Source organism: Cajanus cajan, chromosome 5 (assembly GCF_000230855.2).
Source record: "Cajanus cajan strain Asha chromosome 5, NIPB_CcT2T_4, whole genome shotgun sequence".
NCBI classification, from domain to species: domain Eukaryota; kingdom Viridiplantae; phylum Streptophyta; class Magnoliopsida; order Fabales; family Fabaceae; genus Cajanus; species Cajanus cajan.
Genome location: NC_138521.1, coordinates 62494702 through 62517152, shown reverse-complemented (window position 1 = coordinate 62517152; position 22451 = coordinate 62494702). Strand labels below are relative to the sequence as shown.

At 29.4% G+C, this 22451-nt stretch overlaps 2 protein-coding genes across 9 annotated transcripts; both read right to left on the bottom strand.

Annotated features, from left to right (window-relative positions):
* Positions 1 to 14100: 14100 nt before the first annotated feature.
* LOC109806814 (uncharacterized) lies at positions 14101 to 17390 on the bottom strand. 8 transcript variants are annotated; one of them, XM_020369323.3, is made up of 5 exons: positions 17264 to 17390; positions 15555 to 15811; positions 15032 to 15122; positions 14491 to 14560; positions 14101 to 14398 (listed from the first exon to the last, which is right to left on the bottom strand). In XM_020369323.3, the coding sequence occupies exons 2-5, from the start codon at positions 15790 to 15792 to the stop codon at positions 14345 to 14347; spliced, it is 453 nt and encodes a 150-aa protein (XP_020224912.1). In that variant the 5' UTR covers positions 15793 to 15811; positions 17264 to 17390; the 3' UTR covers positions 14101 to 14344. The 8 variants fall into 8 exon arrangements, with proteins under 8 accessions (XP_020224912.1, XP_020224911.1, XP_020224906.1 ...); XM_020369322.3 differs by having other exon boundaries at positions 15555 to 15816; positions 17264 to 17389; XM_020369317.3 differs by having other exon boundaries at positions 17170 to 17323.
* Positions 17391 to 20035: 2645 nt separating this feature from the next.
* Positions 20036 to 21840, bottom strand: LOC109809031 (Ribosomal protein L36). The gene is made up of 3 exons (XM_020372253.3): positions 21680 to 21840; positions 21184 to 21340; positions 20036 to 20465 (listed from the first exon to the last, which is right to left on the bottom strand). The coding sequence occupies exons 2-3, from the start codon at positions 21333 to 21335 to the stop codon at positions 20318 to 20320; spliced, it is 300 nt and encodes a 99-aa protein (XP_020227842.1). The 5' UTR covers positions 21336 to 21340; positions 21680 to 21840; the 3' UTR covers positions 20036 to 20317.
* Positions 21841 to 22451: the final 611 nt, after the last annotated feature.

The following is a 22451-nucleotide window of genomic DNA, read 5'->3' as shown; positions in this document are numbered from 1 at the left end:
AGACTATTAAGCTTTATTTATAGCCTTAGTGTAGTTCTCACCAATGTAAGACTCCTACTTTTAACACAAAACTTTTAAGAAAGGACATGCAAGTCCATCAATTTGAGTGTGATTAAATATATTTATCCGTTTAACCAAAAAAGAGTGGAAAGAGAGGGAATTGAATTTGAAACCATTGCGATTGCATCAATTTTCGGATATATCCATCTTGACACTACAACAAAATTTTAGTATTACCGACAATTATTTAATGGCAATAAATTAATTGCCTCTATTTTATTATTTAATAAAAATATTAATGACTATTATATAATGACCACTAAAAATGTATTTACATCACATTAAAATTTACTATTAGCGACAATTATTTGTTAGAAAAAACTTAAGTCCCACATCGACTAGAAATAAAATAATTAAAGAGTATATGAGTGAATGATAACTCTCACCTTACAAGTATGTTTTATAAGGTTGAGTTGGGCATATAACTTACTACTCTAAGTTGGTATTTAGGATATAAGATAATTAAAAAAATTTAAAGAATATATATATACTTAGAAGATAACCTTCATTTTCTAAGTCCCACATCAATTAGAAATAAGGTAACTAAAGAGTATTTATACTCATCTTACAAGTCCTACATCGACTAGAAATAAAGAGTATTATAAATCTTTTCTTAAACTTTTATCGGCAATTTTAAATGTAAGTAACAAATGACACAAAAAGTTATACAGTTTTCCCGACCATTATGAGGGTCTTTACCAGCATGTAGAATAATTGCCGATAAATATTTTAGCGACACTGCATATAATGACTAATGTGTAAAATGCCAATAAAAGATTTTGTAGCAATTTTTATTGCCACTAAAAATCTATTTTATTGTAGTGTGAATTCCCTAGTTTCATTTCATCCTTGTAAAAATATTTGCAACTTGCTAGATTGCAAACCAAAATTTTAAACTTATGATTTTTCTATTCAATGTTACTATTAAGAAAAATATATATTATCTTTCTCTTGTAATAAATATCGTCTTAAATTATTTTATATCGATTAAGAAAAACTATCCATAAAAATTATCATTTTAAATTATTTTATATTAATTAAAAAAATTAATAAATAAATGAAAAAGAATGATAATTTTATGAAATTAATCTTATAGAAACATTTTTTTTAGCTAACAGTAATAAGTAGACAGTAATAGTGGTTTAAGGGTGGTGGCATAGTCAATTTTATTGTAGAAACATGAAAGAGAAAACATAGTGCCTCCATTATAAAGCCTTGGATATGTTAGGTTACATAATGTAAGCTTTCATGTTAGGTCAAAGAAGACATACTATTCCTTAAAACTTAATCTGTTAAATAAAAATAAATAAAAAAAGAAAAAAGATAGCGGAGCTAACTAGTTGCGGGAAGGAGCGCAACTCAGTTCAGTGAAAGGAGCCAATGAATTTGAATCATCTGCATATTCAAGAAAGGTCAGAAATGAATGAAGGTTCCTCTCGTGAATCTGCTAAAGAGTGACACAATTTGCTTGGGGTTGTTGGGTTGACTTGGACTTGGAAAAGAAAAATAAAGGATATATAATATACAGGTTTCAATTGGACAAGTGTATATGTATCAGTTCAACTTTGATGGTACTCAGTACTCACCTTCTGGACAAGTTTTTTCAGATGTACAATGAATTTGATTTTCAGCCGTTACATATAGTAAAACGTGTGGGGTCCATTAAATCGCCAAAAATGAAAAGGACCCATATAAAGGGTTCAAAACTGTGTATAATGTTCCATGGCGATAACAACGTCAAACAGTGGATTAAAATCAATGCATCTATTTATTTTACTTTTAGACTTTTAGCTTATCCTATGCTTTAATAAAATCGATACAAGTCTTTTCCTAGTTTATTAGTTATGACACTATGATGATTCAATTCAATGTTGCTTTTAATTAATTTGGTTGTACTTGGTGTTGCCGACTTCAGCAATTGAATAAAATCGGAAAAAAAGTTATGGCTAATGGATTAAAGACTAATTCTAGATCAAAGGGATGCCATTTCCACAAGGGAAGTTATTTTCCCTAATTGGTTGAGTTTGCAGAAGTCTTTAATTAATATACGATGTGCTCCACTTAAGGAATGATACATTGCATTAAACATTTATACTACTTTATATTGGTAAATCCTTCTGTATCATCTGCCAAGATTTTTTTTTTGCAGTTTAAATAAATAAATGGATGATAGCACATAACAAGAATGCAGATTGTAATATATATATATATATATATATATATATATATATATATATATATATATATATATATATATATATATGTCTTAGTTTTTCTTTTACAATATTTGTATCTTCGTATATAGTAATATATTGTGAATTAAAATAATTACTATATAAGAATTAAGAAAATTAGGAAATGATTTTTTACTACAAAAAACTATTATATTTAATTAACTGTAGTTTATTAAAATATGTAAAATAATATGACCAAATTCTTAATGAATATCTAAACACATTTGAAAAACATTTTTATAAGAAGCTTAACAAGTGGAGATTAACTCACAAAACCATTGAATCTGACCAAATAAAATTATATTTAGTTGAATTATTGAATTAAAAAAGACATATTCTAATTGATCCAATTATAATTGGATTCATTATAAGTTAATGAGTTTTTAACTTGATTAATTACAACTAAAATTGATATTGTTAATAAAATATTAATTATATATTTGATTGAAACATGTATTACTAATCATATAATTTACATTTCATTTTTTAAATATATTTATAAAAAAAAATTTAATATTGACATTTTAATAAATTAATTCACTTGTTCGACTCAATCCGACCTAATTATATCTAATTCAACACAAACCAATTAAATTTAAGTTGTTTGATAACAAAATATAAACTTAATTCAACCTAACATTAAGTTAAATTTTAAATTATTTAAAACTTAATTCAATTTAATCCATTTACATCTGTTCCACTATACCATTTTGCACTACACCAAAATTAGTATTTTGTGACAAATAATTTATTATTTAGCGGTCACATAAATAGTCATTATTTTTTTTACCAGCATTTAACTAATAGCTGGTGTATCAGTGTCATTAATATTATTACCGGCATTTATATAAAATGTCGGTAAAGATCTACTAAATTGTCGGAAAAACTTATTTTTTTAGTAGTAATTCTAGTAGCCATTTTAAAGGCTATTAAAAATTATTTTTTTCAATTATCTCCTTTACTTTAAATAATTTATTCCTATAATTTCATTTTATAAATTCATAACTTATATACTTTTTTTATCTCTACTCAATGTGAGATTTGTAAGATGAGAGTATTTATATATTTTTTAATTTATTTTTTAATTATCTTGTCTTTTAAGAGATGTGAAATTTATAAGGTGAAAGTTACTCTCTAATTGTTTTATAGCACTATATTGAACTTGGTAACAATGAGTGATTTGATACCAATTTAGAATAGTGAATTAGGAGTCAACCCTATAAAATGAACCTATAAGGTGAGTTATTACTCACTTATATAATATTTAACTATCTTATCTCTAACCGATGTGGGACTTAAATTTTTTTTAATAAATAATTGATGCTAATAGTAAACTTTAGTGTAATATAAATACATTTTTAGTGGCTATTATATATTAACCATTAATATTTTTACATATGGCGCCAATTAAATTATTGTCATTAAATAATTGTCATTAATAATAAATTTTGTTGTAGTGTCGTGGTACATGTTATATATCATGCTAATTGATAAGAAATAATTTTTTTGCCGTTTATTTGATGGATATAAAATATAGAATGATGTAAGAAAAAGAAAAAAAAAAGAAAAAACTAAAAAGTAAAAGTGAATTTGTTCTATTGAAAAAAAAAAGTGGGTTTCGCTAATTATATATTTCCACTATATTTTTAATTTATTTTTTATTCACATGTTTATCTTTCTTTTTTTATTTCTTTCGAACCAAACACATTTATTTTCGCATTTATTTGCATATTTCTTTCTTTAAGCAATAGTAATCTAGGTTGTTGACCTTTTTTTTTTTTTCAAGAGAAATTGTTCCGCAATGATGAAGTTAAATGGGATTGATGAAAAATTCACATAAAGACTTGCCATCACTTCATGAAGGTACTTCCTTTTAACCGTTGACATTATTAGTTTGCAAAACAAAAAAAAAATGCTTATCTGTGCATTTTACATGCACAAGTATAACCACTCACACTTCACCTCACCTTGTCGCACTTCATCGTGACTAGCATAAATGAACCACATTTTGAGTGCAGCCACTCTAGGTCTAATTGGATTGCCAAAAAACCAATATTCAAGAAAAAAAAATACTAAAAAAAAAGTAAAAACTAATAAACACATAAGTATATATTTACTCGTATATTATAAAATGAAACACACATTTTGGAGAGTGAAACTCATCTCTCACTATATCTACTAAACATTTATCTTCATTCTTTCATTTAAATATATATTTCATACATTATTTCTGTAATTAGGGGGAAAAATCTCTCAATCAATCATATCAATTAATTATCCTCCTTTTTATCTCTATCTTTATATTGAATTTCAATATTTTAAAAAATCAATAATTAAAAATAACCTCTTACTGTATTTTAAATTATGTGTTGAAATATAATCCATATAACAAAAAATATTCATTTATTGTGAAGCTTTACAAAATAATTAATCATATATAACTTTCATCCTTGAACAGATTCTAAAAGGATTTAACGAAAGGGAAATTAAATCCATCCATATAACTTTGGACAACATCGATCCCTCGATAACCTCAACATTTTCCAACTCATTATGTATGGTAAATTTTTAAACATTCTCAACTTCTATAATCAATATATATAATAAAAGTAGAAAAGGTTATAAATAGTGTGTCTGAGGTAGGATATTTGATCTTGATCATAAAACTTTGTATATTACAAGAATTTGAAATGTATTGAATTTGAACTTGAAACCTAATCATAATGAAAGGAAAACAGAAGAAAATCTTATGAAATAATAAATTATGGACAGGTAGCACAGGCGATCATTGTCGTAAATTGGCCCATACCAGCCACTGAGTTTTGGTTATCGATTGTGCATGTTTGGCTATCTCAAATCATAGGATGTTATATATTTTAACAAAAATAGGATGAATCTGCATGCATGGGACCATACACATAACCATCTGAATGGAGCAGTGGCTAGAAACATTGGACCTCTCTTATTTAACAATCTACCCCACTTGCCCCACCTCTCTATCTCTCTATATTTTTTTTCTTCTAAAAACAATCGTCTTAAAAGTACTATGTGCTCGTGCATGTAACCCACCTTTGGGCCAACTATATAAAGATATAAATAAGGTTACTTTTTTTTTTTTCTTTCTATCCATATATACTTTATATTATTAATATTATTTAAATTTTCTATATTTACCTTACTCTACATATTTTTCTTGTTTTCTTTTAGTTGTAAACAAAAGAAAATTAAAAGAATTGCATGAATAAAATTTCATTTATTTATTTATAATATATGAATAGAATGGTGAATAATAACAGTATTTAGTTTGAATAAAAATATATTTTGTGTGATGCATGTATTGTAGCCTTGTTTTGGAATGTTTCACCACCACTGTTAGGTCCACAATTATATAATATTGTCTCTTCTTTTTGCCAACTTTTTTTTTCCCAATTGGATGTGGAAGTTCAGTATTTGTTTTAATTTCTAAATTGGGATGAGCTCTTAAACGAATATACATGAATCATGATTGAGATGCAGGACTATTTTTGATTCTCTGTTAGAACCTGACGTTGCCTTTTCCAGACAACTAGGCCACACCTGTCATATGTCATACTTCACGGGCCATTAATGCAGTATGCTAGTCTCAATAAAAATAGATAAATAATATTTTATTTGCGTCACTTTTTACACCATTTTTGGTTGTATCAGAATATCATGGAATTTAATTTGAGGGAGTGGAAATAGAATTCATGAACAAATTTGGATTTATTTGGTATGATTGGTAAAAAAGGAAATAAAATAAATAAAAAAAAGTTGATGGTACGTTCTCACTAAAAATAATTTTCACTAATGAGAAGAGAAAGGCAAAGAAATAGAGTTTTCCACGTTCCATTGCGCTTCTCCCGGCCAAAATCCACTGAAAAATCAAATTTAAATATTTAATCGACTAATGTTTATGTTTTAATCGATTAAACATGAAAATTCTCATTTTACTTAATTTCTTGCTCATTATTTTTCTTCTTACCAAATATACCATTAATTTGTACTCTCTACATTTCATATAAAATGTTTAATAAATTTATAAAAAAAATAAAAAAGAAATGCAAAGTTGGCGTTGAATGAAAGTAGAAAAATTCATGTAAGAAAAAACTCAAAATAAAATATCATGAATAAGTATAGGTGTAACAAAGTATTAAAGTGAATCTATAATCCAAATTCACACTCAACAAGTTAGATAACTCAACTTGATTTACTTTTCTTTTTTCTTTTTTGAGAAAAATAATATTAAAAAAAAACTCAACTTAACTCATCATAAATTGTTGAATTAAATAGATTAAATTATTGATTAACTTATTTTATTGAGAAAAAAATACAAGAATATAAATACAACAAACTCAATAACATTGATTTATAACAACAAACTTAAAGAATAAGAAAATAAAAAATATCAAGAAAATTTAAAATTAAGATAAAAGAGAAAAGGTAATTTTTTTAAAAAAATAATAATATGGGTTGGGTGGATTCGCCTAAAGTAACGAACTTTAACCTACAAATTAAGTGAAACATGCCGAATCAACTAAAAATAAAAATACAAATGAGCCAAAGCCAGATTAGGCACAAGTTAGCTCACTTTCACACTAATATGTATAACTTTATAATATTCGGTAACTAACTAATCACGATCACAACAATGAACCATGTAACATAGGGGAAGAGTAAGTCCATATTTTTGGAAAAGCTTTTATGAAAAATTTCTTTTAAAAAAAACAAAATAAATGTTTCTACATTAGTTTATATATAAATTAAAAAATATATATATTTTTTGAATAAATTACTATGAGATAATTTTTACAAATTAATTTGTAAATAAATTAAATTTAAATTTTAAAGAAACTTATTTACATTTTCATGATATTTTTTTCCTAATTTTTTAGAGAATGAACTAGTATTTTAGCTTATGTAATGTATATACATACTTATTATATATAATTAAAATTTATATTAAACTATATAAATTATTTTTTAGATTTATGATAAATAATTTATTATATATTATAAATTATTTTTATTTATTTATATTTTTAAATATTAAAATTTAGTTTATAAATAATTATAACAAATAATAACCAAATTAGATAAATTAAAAAGTTAAAAAGTTCATATGAATCCTCTCATAAAAAAATTCCTAAAAAATACTATTGTATAAAATAACGATTCAGAATTACTTTCAATAAAAATAAACAAGTTAAAAAGTTTAACCTTTCCTAAGAATTCTATGAGAGATTTAATTTAATATAATTCATCAATTTTTATTTTAAATTTTTTTTAGGTGATAAAGTTTTAATTTAATTAATATTCATTAATTTTAATATTATTTATTTAAGATTGAATACTCTATAAACTAATAATGTAAGGAAATTATATATTGTGATATGTTTCGATATGTCTAAAAAGTCTTATATCACTTAGGAGTCGAGAGATTAAAGGTAATTTATAAATACTCTTTGCTTAACCTACCAATGTGTTTTTTCAAGAACAAAATCATGATAGTCCAACAAAAATTAAAGTAAACAATACTTCCGATGTTGGAAATATAGAAAATTAATTGATTATAATTTTAATAAATAGTAAATTTTATTAAATATAATAACAAAAAATATTAACAATATTTTTTTAATTTGTTTTTTTATTATCGATTAAAATCGATTAGAAATCACAAAAATCTCTAAGTTTCACTTTCTTGATTATCTAATGAAGATCACTTGTAATTTTATATTTTTCTATAAATTCAAACTATTAGTAAAAGGTGAGTTAAGAAAGTAAAAAGACATGTTAGTATGATGCTTTCTCAATATGGTAATGATGTGAAATTTCTTTATATCGTCAATTAATTATAATTTTGTCATATCATCGAATAATATTTAATTTTTATAATAATTATTTTAATATTTTTACCTAAGATGTTATATTAATTAAATCACTTAACAATAATAAAGATTTTTGTACAAATAAAATTATAAAAATATGAACTCCATTAGTTTGAATCGACATCAATGGATTATAACTTTACACTCCAAACTAGATTTTAATCAATGAGGAAAGAAAACTATATATTATTAGTAAATTACACCCCTTATCAAAATGTGGTTTATTCAAATGGTAAATGTTTGAGTCTTGCATACATATAAAATTTTGACAGTAAAAGCTAATTTTACCATTCTATGTTATGGAAGTTCTATACCTAGGTTTAAACCAAAATTACACCTATTAGTTATATGAAATATAATTTACTCGTATTACTTTCAAATAGCAAAGGTGTGTTTCAGAGAAAGTTCTTAAATTTCAAAGAAACGGGAGAATGGTAAAAGTTGAAGGATTCATTTAATAAGGCAAGACTTTTGACTTTAGGAAAGTTCTTAAAGTGGAGGCAATTTTATCTAAAGAGTGAGAATAATGTATCTATATATAGTAAGAGAAATTATTTTAAAATGTCATGTAAATTTAATCAAAATTAAAATAAAATGATGGCTTAAAATATCATGTAACTCATTTATTTTAATCTCAATAATCTAAAATCTAATAATTAATATTTATTTCTTTCATTCTCTAAGAAAAAAAAATCTCATTTAATATGTGTCCTCATTTTCTGTATGATACAAAAAATGGTGGCGGGAAGAAAAGGATCAAAAGACTGATTCATCAAAGGCAAAAAAGAAATTGTCAAAATTATTGATGAGTCTGCGCTGAGAAGAGTCAGAAGACCGGATACATTGTAGTCTATTCGATTTATGTCAGGAATTTTCTATCAATAGACTCACCTTTCAAAAGGAAAATCTTTTTTTTTTTATTAATGATTTCTTTAATGTTTTCTTCCATGAATACTTGCGTGAACCAAAACATTTCAAAATTCGATATTGGATAAAAATCCCCATGCATGCATTATACACAGTTTTGTACCAAAGTTGTATCATGCATGTTAATTCGTTGTATTCGCACGGGCGTGTATTATTGACTGAATTTGCACACCAAAATCCGAAAATTAATCCAAGCAGCAGAAAAGGAGTTTATTACATTATTGTGATCAAATTGGTTTACAACTTATCCGTCATTTTGGCTCACTATGAATTTGAATCGTGTTGTGTTGATAAAAATATTTGCTCACTAAAATCTTGGTTAAATTTGACCTAATTCACTTGACTCATAAATTTAATGGGTTACATTCATGCTAGTTTTTTTCTTTTCTTTTCTTTTTCACGACAAAGAAGGTATATATTAAGAAAGAGTATCGAGTGTATAAGGTACCCTACCCTTACAAGACAAGAACTGTTACAAAGGAATAATAACAATTATATCGTATGGTGACCGACTCGCCCGAATACCCGAGACCGTTGCTTATGCCGAGTACCCGAACCCGTCGACCACCCCCAGATAGGGGCGAAACGTGTCGACGTTGCTTATGCCGAGTACCCGAACCCGCCGACCACTCCCAGATAGGGGCGAAACGTGTCGGCGGGGTTGGCCGAGTATGTCAGCATCATCAAGATGGTTACGGAGAGATTAATTAACATAATGCATAGGATTAGATCCCTAATTTTCCGGGGCCCAGTCCCTAATTGCGGTCCAATAAGAACTACTATAAATAGGACCCCAACAAGATATGTAATTAATTCTGAACTACCGCATTTATTACGTCGAGCACTAACTTGAGCATCGGAGTGTCTTTGCAGGCACACCCACCCCTGACTTCGGACTACCCGGATAGGAACGAGAAGACCGAGACCCAGGATCAGACCCGCTACAACAAGGATAATTAGTGTGTATCCTAGTACAGGTAGAGCAATAAAACCTCTCCCCCAAAAAGTAGAACCCTCCTGCACTAAATAATTTAAAAAACCACCAAGCACAACCAGTGTTCAACTGCATTCATGCTAGGTTGGATTGACCCGTGGTTTGGAGTTTTTTTTTTTTTTTTTAATATTGAAATTATTTGAAATTTCAAAACTTGTGTTACCTCATTTGTCATCAATAATACATGCAGATCGCAATCTATGGAACATATGGATCCATTAATCTCACAATAATTATTTATCTCAAAGTCATTTAATAATGAAACAGTGCATAAGCGATGGAAATAAAAAAGTATCAAAATTAAGTCAGCAAGGTTTTTCGTATAACATTTACCATGTAGCTGCGACCCTTGGAATTAGTTAAATTTTTTCACCTGCATGCTCGCAGGTTTCCGCATCCCTATCCAATTAATTAAAGCCATTGTATTGCACTTTTTCTTTTTCTTTTTTCCCCTCATATGGGGAAATATTTCACATCTGGTGTTATATTCTTCTATATCACAAATTTTCTCTCATAGCATTAACTTTTACGCAAGATTCATTGCACTTATTGACCCTTTTTTTTTGCGCATCATTACTTATGAGTATCTCAAATTAAATCAAAACTCGAGTTGCGTGATCATCGACAAAATTATTTCCGGATTTGTAAAGATGGGGAGATATTAGTTTCACATTCGGTGTCATATCATTTTCAGACAACTTTTATTGCGAGATTCATCGTACCTATTTACCAATTTTTCAACCGATCGACAGGTACAATGTTTAGTGAATAATATGCAACATTATCACTACCCTATTATGAGTTTCTCAAAATAAATCAAAATTGAATTGCGTGATCATTGACAAAATTATTTTTGGTTTGGTCAAGATTCATTGGGTGAGCTTGATTTCTTGAATTGCGTTCAAAATGTTCGTCTCTTGGAGGCTCATGCTCACACATAAGCAAATCCGGGCTTAGAAAATTGAGTAATTGAATTGAATATTCAACAAAATAAGCCATATCTGACACTGTCCCCTTGTTAGATGCAATCAGAGGAGGTTGTGATTGCAAGAGATCTTTTTTTCACTTTGGGGAATTTTTCAGATTCTGCTTGGGAACGTAGACGATCATCTATAACTTGTTCTCAACGGACACGCAAGCAAGCTCATTCGGCCTCTACAAAAAAGGCAAATTCTTCCTTATCCCAGCAGAATAATACACTTTTTCTATCAAAACATGCAATGAGTAACAATTCCAGTGCTTATCAAATTAACCTTGTATATTCCATTGATAAAACTTATATATTATTAGTGTTGTTGGTAGTATTATTTTTCACTCACAATTAGAGTTGCACTTCAGAAATAAGGATAGTAAATAATTGTTGAATGTTGAATGTGGTGTGTAAGCAGTAAAAAAAATTATTATTTTAAATAAAAAAAAAAAAAAAACGTGAATTTTATGCGATCCATTTTGTTTGTAAGTTAAGGAGGATGAGCCGTCACCAAATGAATTGGTGTATTGGTAAGCTTACAAACATCTCTATTAAATACAATGTAACATGTGAACAATGTTTATCTGCTGATCACTTCTTTTGTTCGGTAAAGGGAGAAAAAAATTTCAACACTACAAAGAGAGTTTAGGTTATTTCAGTTAGTTGAACACTGTGAGTTATTGAAAACTCTCAATTCCTACAGATAAAAACCATGAATACAAAGGTAACTAATATTTACTTTAGGAGTGATGTGCGTGTGTGTAAAGCTTCTAGAAGCTAAACATGTTATACGACTCTATGTTAATGCAGCCACTCCCCTTGGCCCAAATACTATTGCGCTCATACCACAAGGCCCAAAAGGGCAAAATATAACAAAAAATAAAATTCTACTCTATTTTTTTTTTGTTCGTTCCTGGAGTATTCACCGCCGATAGCAGTGACTAATCTTCTCGCTACGTTGGAGACACCTCAAAGGGTGGGATAGCTGGCCCCAAAATTTAACGCGACTGCATATACAAGGTAGGATCCATGGTTGCATGATAAAAATTCTACTCTAATATACATTAGTCATTTTGCATTATCACTATATGATCGCTATAATTACTGTTATTCACTTGCAATAAAAACTTTTTCCCCCTTCCACACTTGCGTGCATTGCTATACCGTACTTTAGTTGAATCAATCTAACATCCTAATTATTTCACCAAAACAAATATATAAACCCAACATCCTAATTTTAGTGTCGCCAAATTTAACGGCTATTATTGCATTTTCTATCATTTTGAATAATAAATGTGAAATGTGTAGTTCACAAGTTAACCTAAGAAATCATCATTAAAAAAATTAAACTATGAAAATCCATTCTTTATTTTTCAACAGAAAACTAGAAATGCCTGTATTTAAACATATTGTTGGGCCCATCTGGGTCGACCTCCAATGGACTGGGCCAAGTTACTTTACTGTAAATTGTTTTTTAAACTGAATATTGTAAATTATCATTGATTAAGTGTGTATTTGGTTTATTGTTAAAATCTTGTAAACTTACGTTCAACGTTCAACGGAGAAGATAAGAAAAGTTGTTTTGTATTTTGATGCTTTGGAACGCGTGCTTTTACGTTTTCGTTAAAAAAAACGGATTTCCAAACACGCTATGAATAGTCTGAGATGTTATCATTCAATTGATATAACTATATAAGGTAAATTTGTTAGACTTTTACATTTTACAATAATTATCTTAAAATTCAGGTTTTTCATATTCTTAATAGGTTATATAGAAATTAAACTCATTATTTGTATAACAAACTATTTTATTTGATGCTTGTTGTTTACCTTTACTTTCTCTTCTACACTTATATGCATCAAATTTTGATTCATTTAATCTATAAACCAATTTGAACAAAGGTTTTCACGATATATGCTTATCTTTATTTCTATCCGGCCCAAAATTGTAATAAGTAATTTATTTAAACCTGAATTCAATCTAATAACACAAAACAAAACTAGGTCTACTTAATATGTTGATATAAGACAAAACTAGATCAATCTAATTTGTTGATATAATTTATTAACCCTAAGATTCTGTATAATTAAATCATAAAATTAAGGCATTTTCTTTAGCACGTATTTCAAAATAAATCAGTACACATAAATACTGTTATGATAAATACTATTCCCACCCCCCCCCCCCCCAACCCCAAAAAAACCAATTTTTACGTATATTAAAAAAATTAGTTATTTCCATTAAATTTTATTAATTACATAATATTCTTCTTAAATTGTCCTTATTATAAATATTAAAAAAAATAATGTAACTAAAGGTCATACATTAAAAAAAATAAAATTCCTTATAATGTAGAACTGAGAGAATATTTATTATGTCAACAAATCTTATTACTAATACATATCTCTTAGAAACATAATATAATTTTTAAAGAATTTAATACGGCGAGGCTAATTGTGTTGTATAAAGTATATAATCGAAATCCGTCTTTAAAAGTTGAAACAGCCTCGGGCTAATCTTTAAGTCAAGCCTGTCAAACTTAACTTCAAGCTAGGCTGGAGAAGTGGGACAACTAATAAACAACCATAAATTTAAATAAGTGACACCAACATCTCTTTATACCAAATGTCTAAAATACTACTCACCCCTCCTTTTTCTTAACTATTGCATTAGGTGATGCTCTTGCAAACCATGTATAAAAGAAATTCTATATTTAGGAGATTTCCCCAGAAAAGTCATGTAATGTAGGTCGAGTCCTAACCCGTGCTAGTAAGAATTATTCATGAAATGATATGGTATGAAGCCAATTTTCGAATAAGGAGTAAATAGAAAATGATTCAAAAAGGGCAACTCTTAAAAGTGTTAACACTGTATAAACATATTCTATAGGAAAGAATTGAAGTCTTATTACCTCCGGCCACACCATGGAGGGGTCTGAGGAAGTGACAGAGTCCGGACAAGGACCTGAGTCCTGACTCATATAAAAGCACAGTTACAGACTTTACGGGTAATAGTAACAACTTCTGCATTCAGCAATTCAGATTATAGTTTGAAAATGGTATACAGTCATTTACATGAGGGCAAAAACAAAAGGATTGCCTTTAGCGTTTGAAATTACAAATGGAGAACAAACTTGTGTTTGATCTTTTAATCTTCTCTGCACAACTATACATGAAAGCCTTTCAAGAGTAAAATACAACATTGAAATATAAACAAACTTAAAGACACCTCAGCATTTCAAACTCTCAAATCTCAACCATACATTCCTTCACGCTCCCAAACATCCACCAGGAATTCGACCATTTCCTATTTATTGAAAATCAAATAATCATTTGTAATTTTGCATTCTCACCTCAAAAATCCCAGCAAGGAACCATAAAAATACACAGGACACTTACAGATAAAGGGATGGGCTTGGGGAATGGTTGTCTAGTCCCAAGCAAGCTTTCGTAAGTTGCATTCCATCTACTACAAACATAAATTTACAAGGAATTAAGACAAAGGGAAAACAAATATGATGGAGACTAGAGCTTGTAAAAATCCATATAAACCGAAAAATATCAATGAAGTATTGTGTTTTGGATAGTATGTGCTTCAAGATCTAAAAATATGCTTAGTGCTTTCAACTATTGTTAAATCGCACAAATAAGAAGAAGAAAAAAAACAACAATACAAGCAAAAAGGTAAAGGTTACTGTTTGGCAGTGAATAAGGTTGTACTTTGAAAGATTGTCCAACGAGTTTAATAAAGAGCCAGGCAATAAAAACTTCTGATGGTTATTAAATTACTCCTTCTAGCGCCACACCCACCCCGCCCCACCAAAAATAAAATTAAAAAAGGAGGAGCGGATCGAGCTGAGCTAAGATCATGGGCTTGTGTATCTAGTGCGGGTTAAATATTAATTGGTTAATTGGGAAAATTGAAATGCAGTTAACATACTTTAGTCTGTGTTCTCTTTTTTGTTGGCTATGCCTCCTAGATTTGCCACTTCCAATCCACTGAAGCCTGCTTTCATTCCAGAGAAGAAGACCTGCAATAAGCAACATGTATGTATAATAGAAATAAACCTTAACCTTTACTTTCCCCTTAAAGCTAGAAAATTAGGAAAGTAAGTCTTACAAATAATACACAATAGTAAACAGTAAAAAATGGTACTACAATAATATATCTATCCAAATCCAAATAATGAACACAGACAAAACAAGTGGAAAATATCATATGTCATGTTTCAGCATCTTTGTCAAGCAAACCATGGCTAAATGATTGGTCCATATGGGATGAGGTTTGATCCATCCACCACTTGTCAACTTTCCCCTTCCCAATCTAGCTCCATTAGGGGGCATCGTTATATTACCCAAAAAATAAAGAAGCAAACAAACAAACTCATGCTTAGCTAAAAGTATATATGAACGTTCCAATATTAATTACTAGGAAAAATAGCAAAAACCAATATTGAACTTGCCTGGGTTTACAAACTCAGGATTGGTGCCTGCAGTAGAAGTTCCTCCGCTGTGATAGAGAATTTGATTTAATGTACTGGCAGACGAGATACTTCTCTGAGATTGAACATTGCTGTTATCCAGATCACAAGTGCTTGAACTCCAGAAACCATCTGATATGTTTGGTTTTCTCACCGTCTGCCCCTGAATTCTAAGTCCCTTTGCCGGCTCATCCACAGCAATAATTGGTGTGGGTTTCATGCAGCATCCAAAACAACCACTGTTCTGTATAGAACAAGTTAAATAACAGCAAAACAAAGGCCAATGTAAAGTCAACAAGTGCATGTTGCCCTCACTGTGATTTCTTTCTTTTTTCTCAGATTTGTTTCCGAAAGCACTATTATAAAAAATGATTATTAGAAAGAAATAACACAATTTTAAAAATTATTGTATTGCTTCCTAGGAGAAGCACCAATTTCTTGCTTCTCCTTCATAGCAGATTTCCCACTTTTTTTTCTATTTAAAAAAAAATAAGGTTTGTTTGGATAAATTTCTCCAGAAATACTTAGAGGAGAAATATAGGAAGGAAAATCAAAATTAATTTATGCACAAGCCAGTTTTAGTTTATAAAAAGCTTATTTCATTTTTCTTTTTTACTTTTGTCTCCTAAAAATGATTTTAGAGAAGTTTATCCAAATAGACTCAAAATAAAACTTTGGCCCAACAGGACAGCACCTCAAAAAATGAAAATAAAAAATTCTTTTTCCCGCACAAAAAAAGTAGTTTTCATTGCATGCAAATCACCACTGCCTTTCTTTTCTTGATCCACGGTAGTTGAAAGTTGAAACATACTGGTTGGCGATATGAGCCAACAAAGTTTCATTGTTACCATCTTATGGTTGGCACTTGCTATGCTTTTCAAGACAACTAGTGAATAATACAGAAATTAGCTCTTTTTAAGAAACTTGAACCAAAAACTTCTTATGTATTTGCTAATGAAGGCATTCTCTTTTAAAAGATTCTGATTAAGTAAACCTCAATCTTGATACATACTTTGAGTTATCCCATTAAAAGTAAGAAGAAGAAACAGTAAGGATGGAAGAAGAGAGTTCTTCATACAACTCTCCAGCAGACTGTATTAAACAATACTACCAAGGCTAGAATGATATATAACTAAGGACTAAGGAAAAAGGAAAAGGGAAAAAGAAATTCCTCTTCTTCCATGCCTCATTTAATCACTCATTAAGAAATAAAATAACTCATCTCGCTAATGAATGTTGGTTCATTTTCTAACAAAAGCCTCGCAGTAGACACCAACAAGGATGAAAAATAACCATCGACAGAGTCAAATTACCGCACTAATCGCATTGGTTCGAGTTGTCAACGCTAAACACCTAAGTTTGGCCCCCAAGACGACAACTTTACTCTGAAATCCCAACCCTGGAAGGCCTTAGAGGCAGGAATTGAAAGGTGGAGGGAAATCAGCCCTAAATTGAGATTTGCCCAAATTGCGGGTTATTGAGAAGTAAGTTAGGGATGGTTGCAGAAGAGAGAGCATTGGATTGAATAAAAGGAAGGAAATTGATTAGAAAGAAGAGTTAAGCATGCAATAAGAGTATTGGGAATGGAGGGGCTCACCCCATGCAAGCGAAAAGGTCAGTGATCCAAGCGGTAATCATCAGCATCATCAAGAGGAAGAAGGCAAGTTTGAGAGCAGAATGGGGTTGCTTACCTTTTTATTTTATCGTGTCTGCTGCACTACTGTCACTGTCTGTCGTTTAACGGACGCTTAACTTACCAAGTGTCGTTTATCACAATACCAAGGCTACAAAGATTATTAGCGTCTCTTTTATTCTCATCATATTAATACTCTTCCCACTTTCCTTTTTTATTTACTTGTAAAGTAAAACTCGTTCAACGCAAAACGGTCCACGCTTTGATTAAGACTTTAAAGACAACCACGACAGAGAAAAAAAACATATTCAAATTAATTAGTGATAAATAATACAACAATTAATTAGTAAAAATAAAAAAAAATTAAAGAATGGGGCATTGACAAAAGTCAACGCATGTGTTTGATTTCTGAAATCCCTTCACTATTGGTGCTTGTGGGACAACGATAAAGAGCTAAGACTCCTGTAATAGGTAGGGGTTGTTTGGTGAAGTATTGAGGAATAGAATAAGGTTATGTCTAAAACTATCACACGAAGGTGTTGGTAGAGAGAGGGAGACAGCTAATTGGTATAGAAAAGGAGGAATATGTTTCAATAATTGTTGCTAAACAAATTGGGGAAACGAGTCACAAGTAATTTCGTGGCTGTTTTCTTGCTTGCTCACAAATGGGGAATAAGAGTTGTTGCCTTTGAGAAGAATAACTTTTTGACCAGAGTTGTTGATTTTGGGACCAATTCAATTTAGTGATATTCATTTATATTTATATATATACATGAAAAAAAGTTTAACTAGTTATCTAATCTTTAATAGAAAATCTCTATTCTCAAACACGCTTTTTTATTCATCAGATTTAAACCTTATTTAAAGAATCAAAGTTCAGTTCACTTGAGATGTTGGTTTCATGTAATGTTATTTATTTCTTTTCATTTTTTTTATCCTCTTTTCTTCTTATTTTGTAAAACTAAAGTTCACATTAATATATATAGATTGATAGGTTTCGTAGATTTTAAAAGGATACAATAACTATTAATATTACTATACATGACACTCGAGTCAAAAGTTCATTCATTATCCGCTGACGCTTATACAAATGGTCTGTTTTAATGCAATTAGGTTCGGCCAACGGAACTCTGCACCTTTTTTCTAATGGGGTACAGGATTCTTATTTTTTTAACACCCTAAAATAATTAATACACTGATGTACCCAATTAAAAAAATTTAATACACCAACCAATAATTAAATACTTTGACTAGATTTTGAATTAGAATTTTGGTCACTAACCATAATAGTACTTCCATAATTTTGAACATGTACCAGAAAAAATAAGTGCATATAAAAGGAAGATGTCCTAGATAAAGAATCAATCACATGTTATCTCTCTTGACATGAAAATTTTCTTATATATTATTGAGGGTTATATTTTTCAACTTTTATATCTACTTTTTAATTTAGGAATCGATCATAATGTTTTTAGAAATTCTTATAATTCTTTATATAATTCAATTTTTATTTATCATATTTATTTATGAATTAAATTTTAATATTTTAAAATAAATTATAAATAATTAAAAATAATATTTTGTCATAATATAAATTATTTATCTTAAATCAAAAATATAATTTATATATTTTAAAAAAATATTTGTAATAAAAATAATAATAATTAATATATTCAAATATAATTTTTTTATATAATTTATTATAAATTTTAATTATATATAATAAACATTTAAAATACATAGGATACTAGTTAAATTGTATGTTCAAGTGTGAGATGGACTAGATATCAAACAATACAAGCCTGCCTCGTTACTAATTTTCTATAATGTTTTTTTAAAATACCTACATTAGGACCCACTGCCACTAGTATAACAGACAAGACCCGTCTTTATCATGAATGATTTTTGCAAGTATTTGTTACATGTAAATTTAATTATCATCCTAACTTCAAAATTATAACAGGTGATATACACAATTATACAAACGATTGGAGGATTCATTCTTCCTCCAAGGACAGTTTACCCTTAAGTGCTATCGCTGCGTGGCTCCAACTAACATTATTTCATAAGCCCAAAGCTTTGAATTTCACTAGAGAAAGAATTCACCTCCACTTGGCCAAGGGCTGTAAATTTTAATTTATATTCATACATTATACCATAATTAAGTTGAAATCAAACTAGTAATGATTAAAGACATGTTTTAATATGAACTAATATATTAAGTAACACATTAGCATAACATTATAAATAAAAAAGGTCAAATTTTAAATCAATGTAAAAGAATCATATTACAGATTTTATAACATAAAAAGAAAAAGAAATATCAATAGTTAAATAATAACAGCTTTTATGTATATCTTATACATGAACATTTATTTTTAAAACATTTAGAATAAAAAAGAAAAAGTTAAAAGAACCAAAATAAATTATTTTTTTAAATTGGCTTAAACCAATTTTCTAATTCCAATTCTTACCCAGTTTTAGCCAATTTTATGCTCTGCCAGTTTTTTAAATTGTTTAAATTTGCAACTTAACCGGTTTCTAGTTCAATCAGTCAAACTAGTCCAGCCCAATTTAATTTGAGACCTACTTTAGTAACTGTTCCAGCCTTTTGCAGCTCCAAGTCTCCAACCCACATCTATCCATATAAATTTGGTTAAAGAGTAAGTTTAGAAAGTTAAATTCAACTCAACTTTCAAACTATAATTCAATCACACCTTATATCATTATGCATCTATCCAAATGCATCTATATAGGACACCGAGTGATTTACGTAGTGACAAAAAAAGTGTAATGTATAGATGACAATGCGTTTCAAAAAAAATTCATCTTTGGCTCAAGTAAAGGATATATTATAATCTAGGAGCTATCAATTGTGCTCCCCTGAATCACTTAACAATGAACACCAAATATACTACTTGGTTACGTTCTGTTGACCATATACTTATCGGAGAAACAAAATCTAAGTGACATACATAAAAAAAATCGCAGATATCAGCCAATACAAAGAAAGGAGAGCAAGCCCGAGGCCCTAATCCAGAATGCGTTGATTATCAATCTTTTCCCACTTATTACTTGTAATGTTCCGATTTAAGGTTACAAATTACTTTTGCTACTTCATAGACAGAATAGAGGCCAATCCCACCCTCCATCCATACAACATAGACAAGCTGTGCCTTTGAGGGGTAGTAGAAATCAGACCTGGTTGCAAAATATTAGTGGGCTTCATTACCATCTTGTAGCTACTTGTCTCCAAGGACCTGAATTGATTTCAAACTTTGGCAATCACGTTACTGGAATTCAATAAGTATGATATTAAGAGCACGTGAAACATAATCAAGTAGAGCAGCATTTGGATATTCACAAGTTAATAATAGCATATCAAACCAAATCATTCATCCCTATGACACATTTAAAATGAGCAAAGTAGAAGAAAATTCATGCCGACCAATGATAACATTTTCCCCAGTGTATATCCATAACAAATAAAATTTGGAAAAAATTGCAAAAGAAATGTTGGCAACACACTCTGAGACAATAGTGTATGCACTAATCATATAAAAATATTATATTGTCAATTTGTCATGTATGGCAAGAGTTTTTTCACTTTTACAATAACTACCTAGAAAGTCATACCTATAAAGACTTATGATTGGTATGCAGTATACAAATTTTACACTTAAAATACATAGACATTAAACTCCTTCATTATTAGGTAAATGCTAAACAGCATGTGCTCACTAAGTAAATAGAGTGCAGATTCAGGTTACTTTTTTAGACCAACATGTAATCCCCTCAATAACATAGACCATGTTGAAGATAGTGTTAAAAAGAATATTACTCTTGCAAGAAAACTAAAATTGTGTTAAAATATGATATCCATATGCCTAAAAATGACAAGCTAGTGTTGGTTCTACAATTTATCCACACCACATGGCAATTCAGAACAAGGAAAACAAAAAAAAAACAAACACATACACTGGATTAGATGTGCCTTCACTTGCAAATGTTGCCATGCCTTGTCGTTGCTTGTGCTTAGGGTTGGCAGAGCACAACACGTAGATACGTCCTCGACGTTTGACTATCTGACAAAATTCACACATCTTCTTCACGGATGAGCGCACCTTCATGGCTTCTGAAGAAGGAAAAACCAACAAGCTATGATAAACATTCAGGAACATACGGTGCACCATCTTGAAAGGGTTATAGAAACATAACATTCCACAACCAGTACATGAAAATCTAGCGATTGAATGAAGTACATAGCTAGCAATTCATTCCAACACGATCCTAGACATGTTGATTTCTAATACAATTGTGCCCTAATCGATGTATAATGCGATACATGTATAAGTAACAAAAATGATCTAAGAATCGAAACGAAGGAAGGAAAGAAAATAGGTACTTAGGCCACAAAATAATTTTAAAAAAGTAGAAATGAAATTAAAAAGGAAAACATGGGAAAGATACGAACCTTGTAGTGACAGAGAGTGTAGAGATGAAGAGCTATGAGCAGATTTCAGAAGCGGTGTTGTCGAAGGTGAGGGCAAGTGTAGGCGTAGATGGAGAAGCAGAAACGAGGTTTTGGGGCAACATAGAGAGTGGGTTTTCCGTTTGGATCAGGCCCACAAGGTATTAGTGGGTGTAAAGGTTTTGGCCCGTTAACAACCCCTTCCTCACACTGACACAGTGTCGGGAACAAATGTGGAATGGATGCATGATTTTTATTTTATCTTCAATAAATGACTAATTCCTTGCTGACACGGTTATTTCAATTATAATTAGTTTAATTTTCATTTTTCAATTATCATAAAATTTTTATTAAGAATTATAAAATTTGACATTATTGAGCTTATAGCTCGATTCACTCTATGGTTTGATTTGACGCGTGAAGTTTCAATTGAGTTCATAACTGTAATTTCACTTCTAATTTTATTAAAACTTAAGTTAGTTCAAAATTGTATTTTTCATGTTACAGTTTTACAAAATTAGAGTTTACTATTATGATTCTAAACTGAAATTTATTTATATCTATACCGGAAGGACACACAGAACGAAACAAACCGAACACTCCTCAACATGTCACAATAAGTCAACAGATCAATACAAGTTATGCACAAAATTTTATAAACCTTAATGGGCCTATTACATGGGCTCAAGTCCAACAAGTCATTGTAAATAGGGATGGAGAGAGAAAGATAGTACTTTTGACATTTATTATAAAATTAATTGTAATTAATTTATTT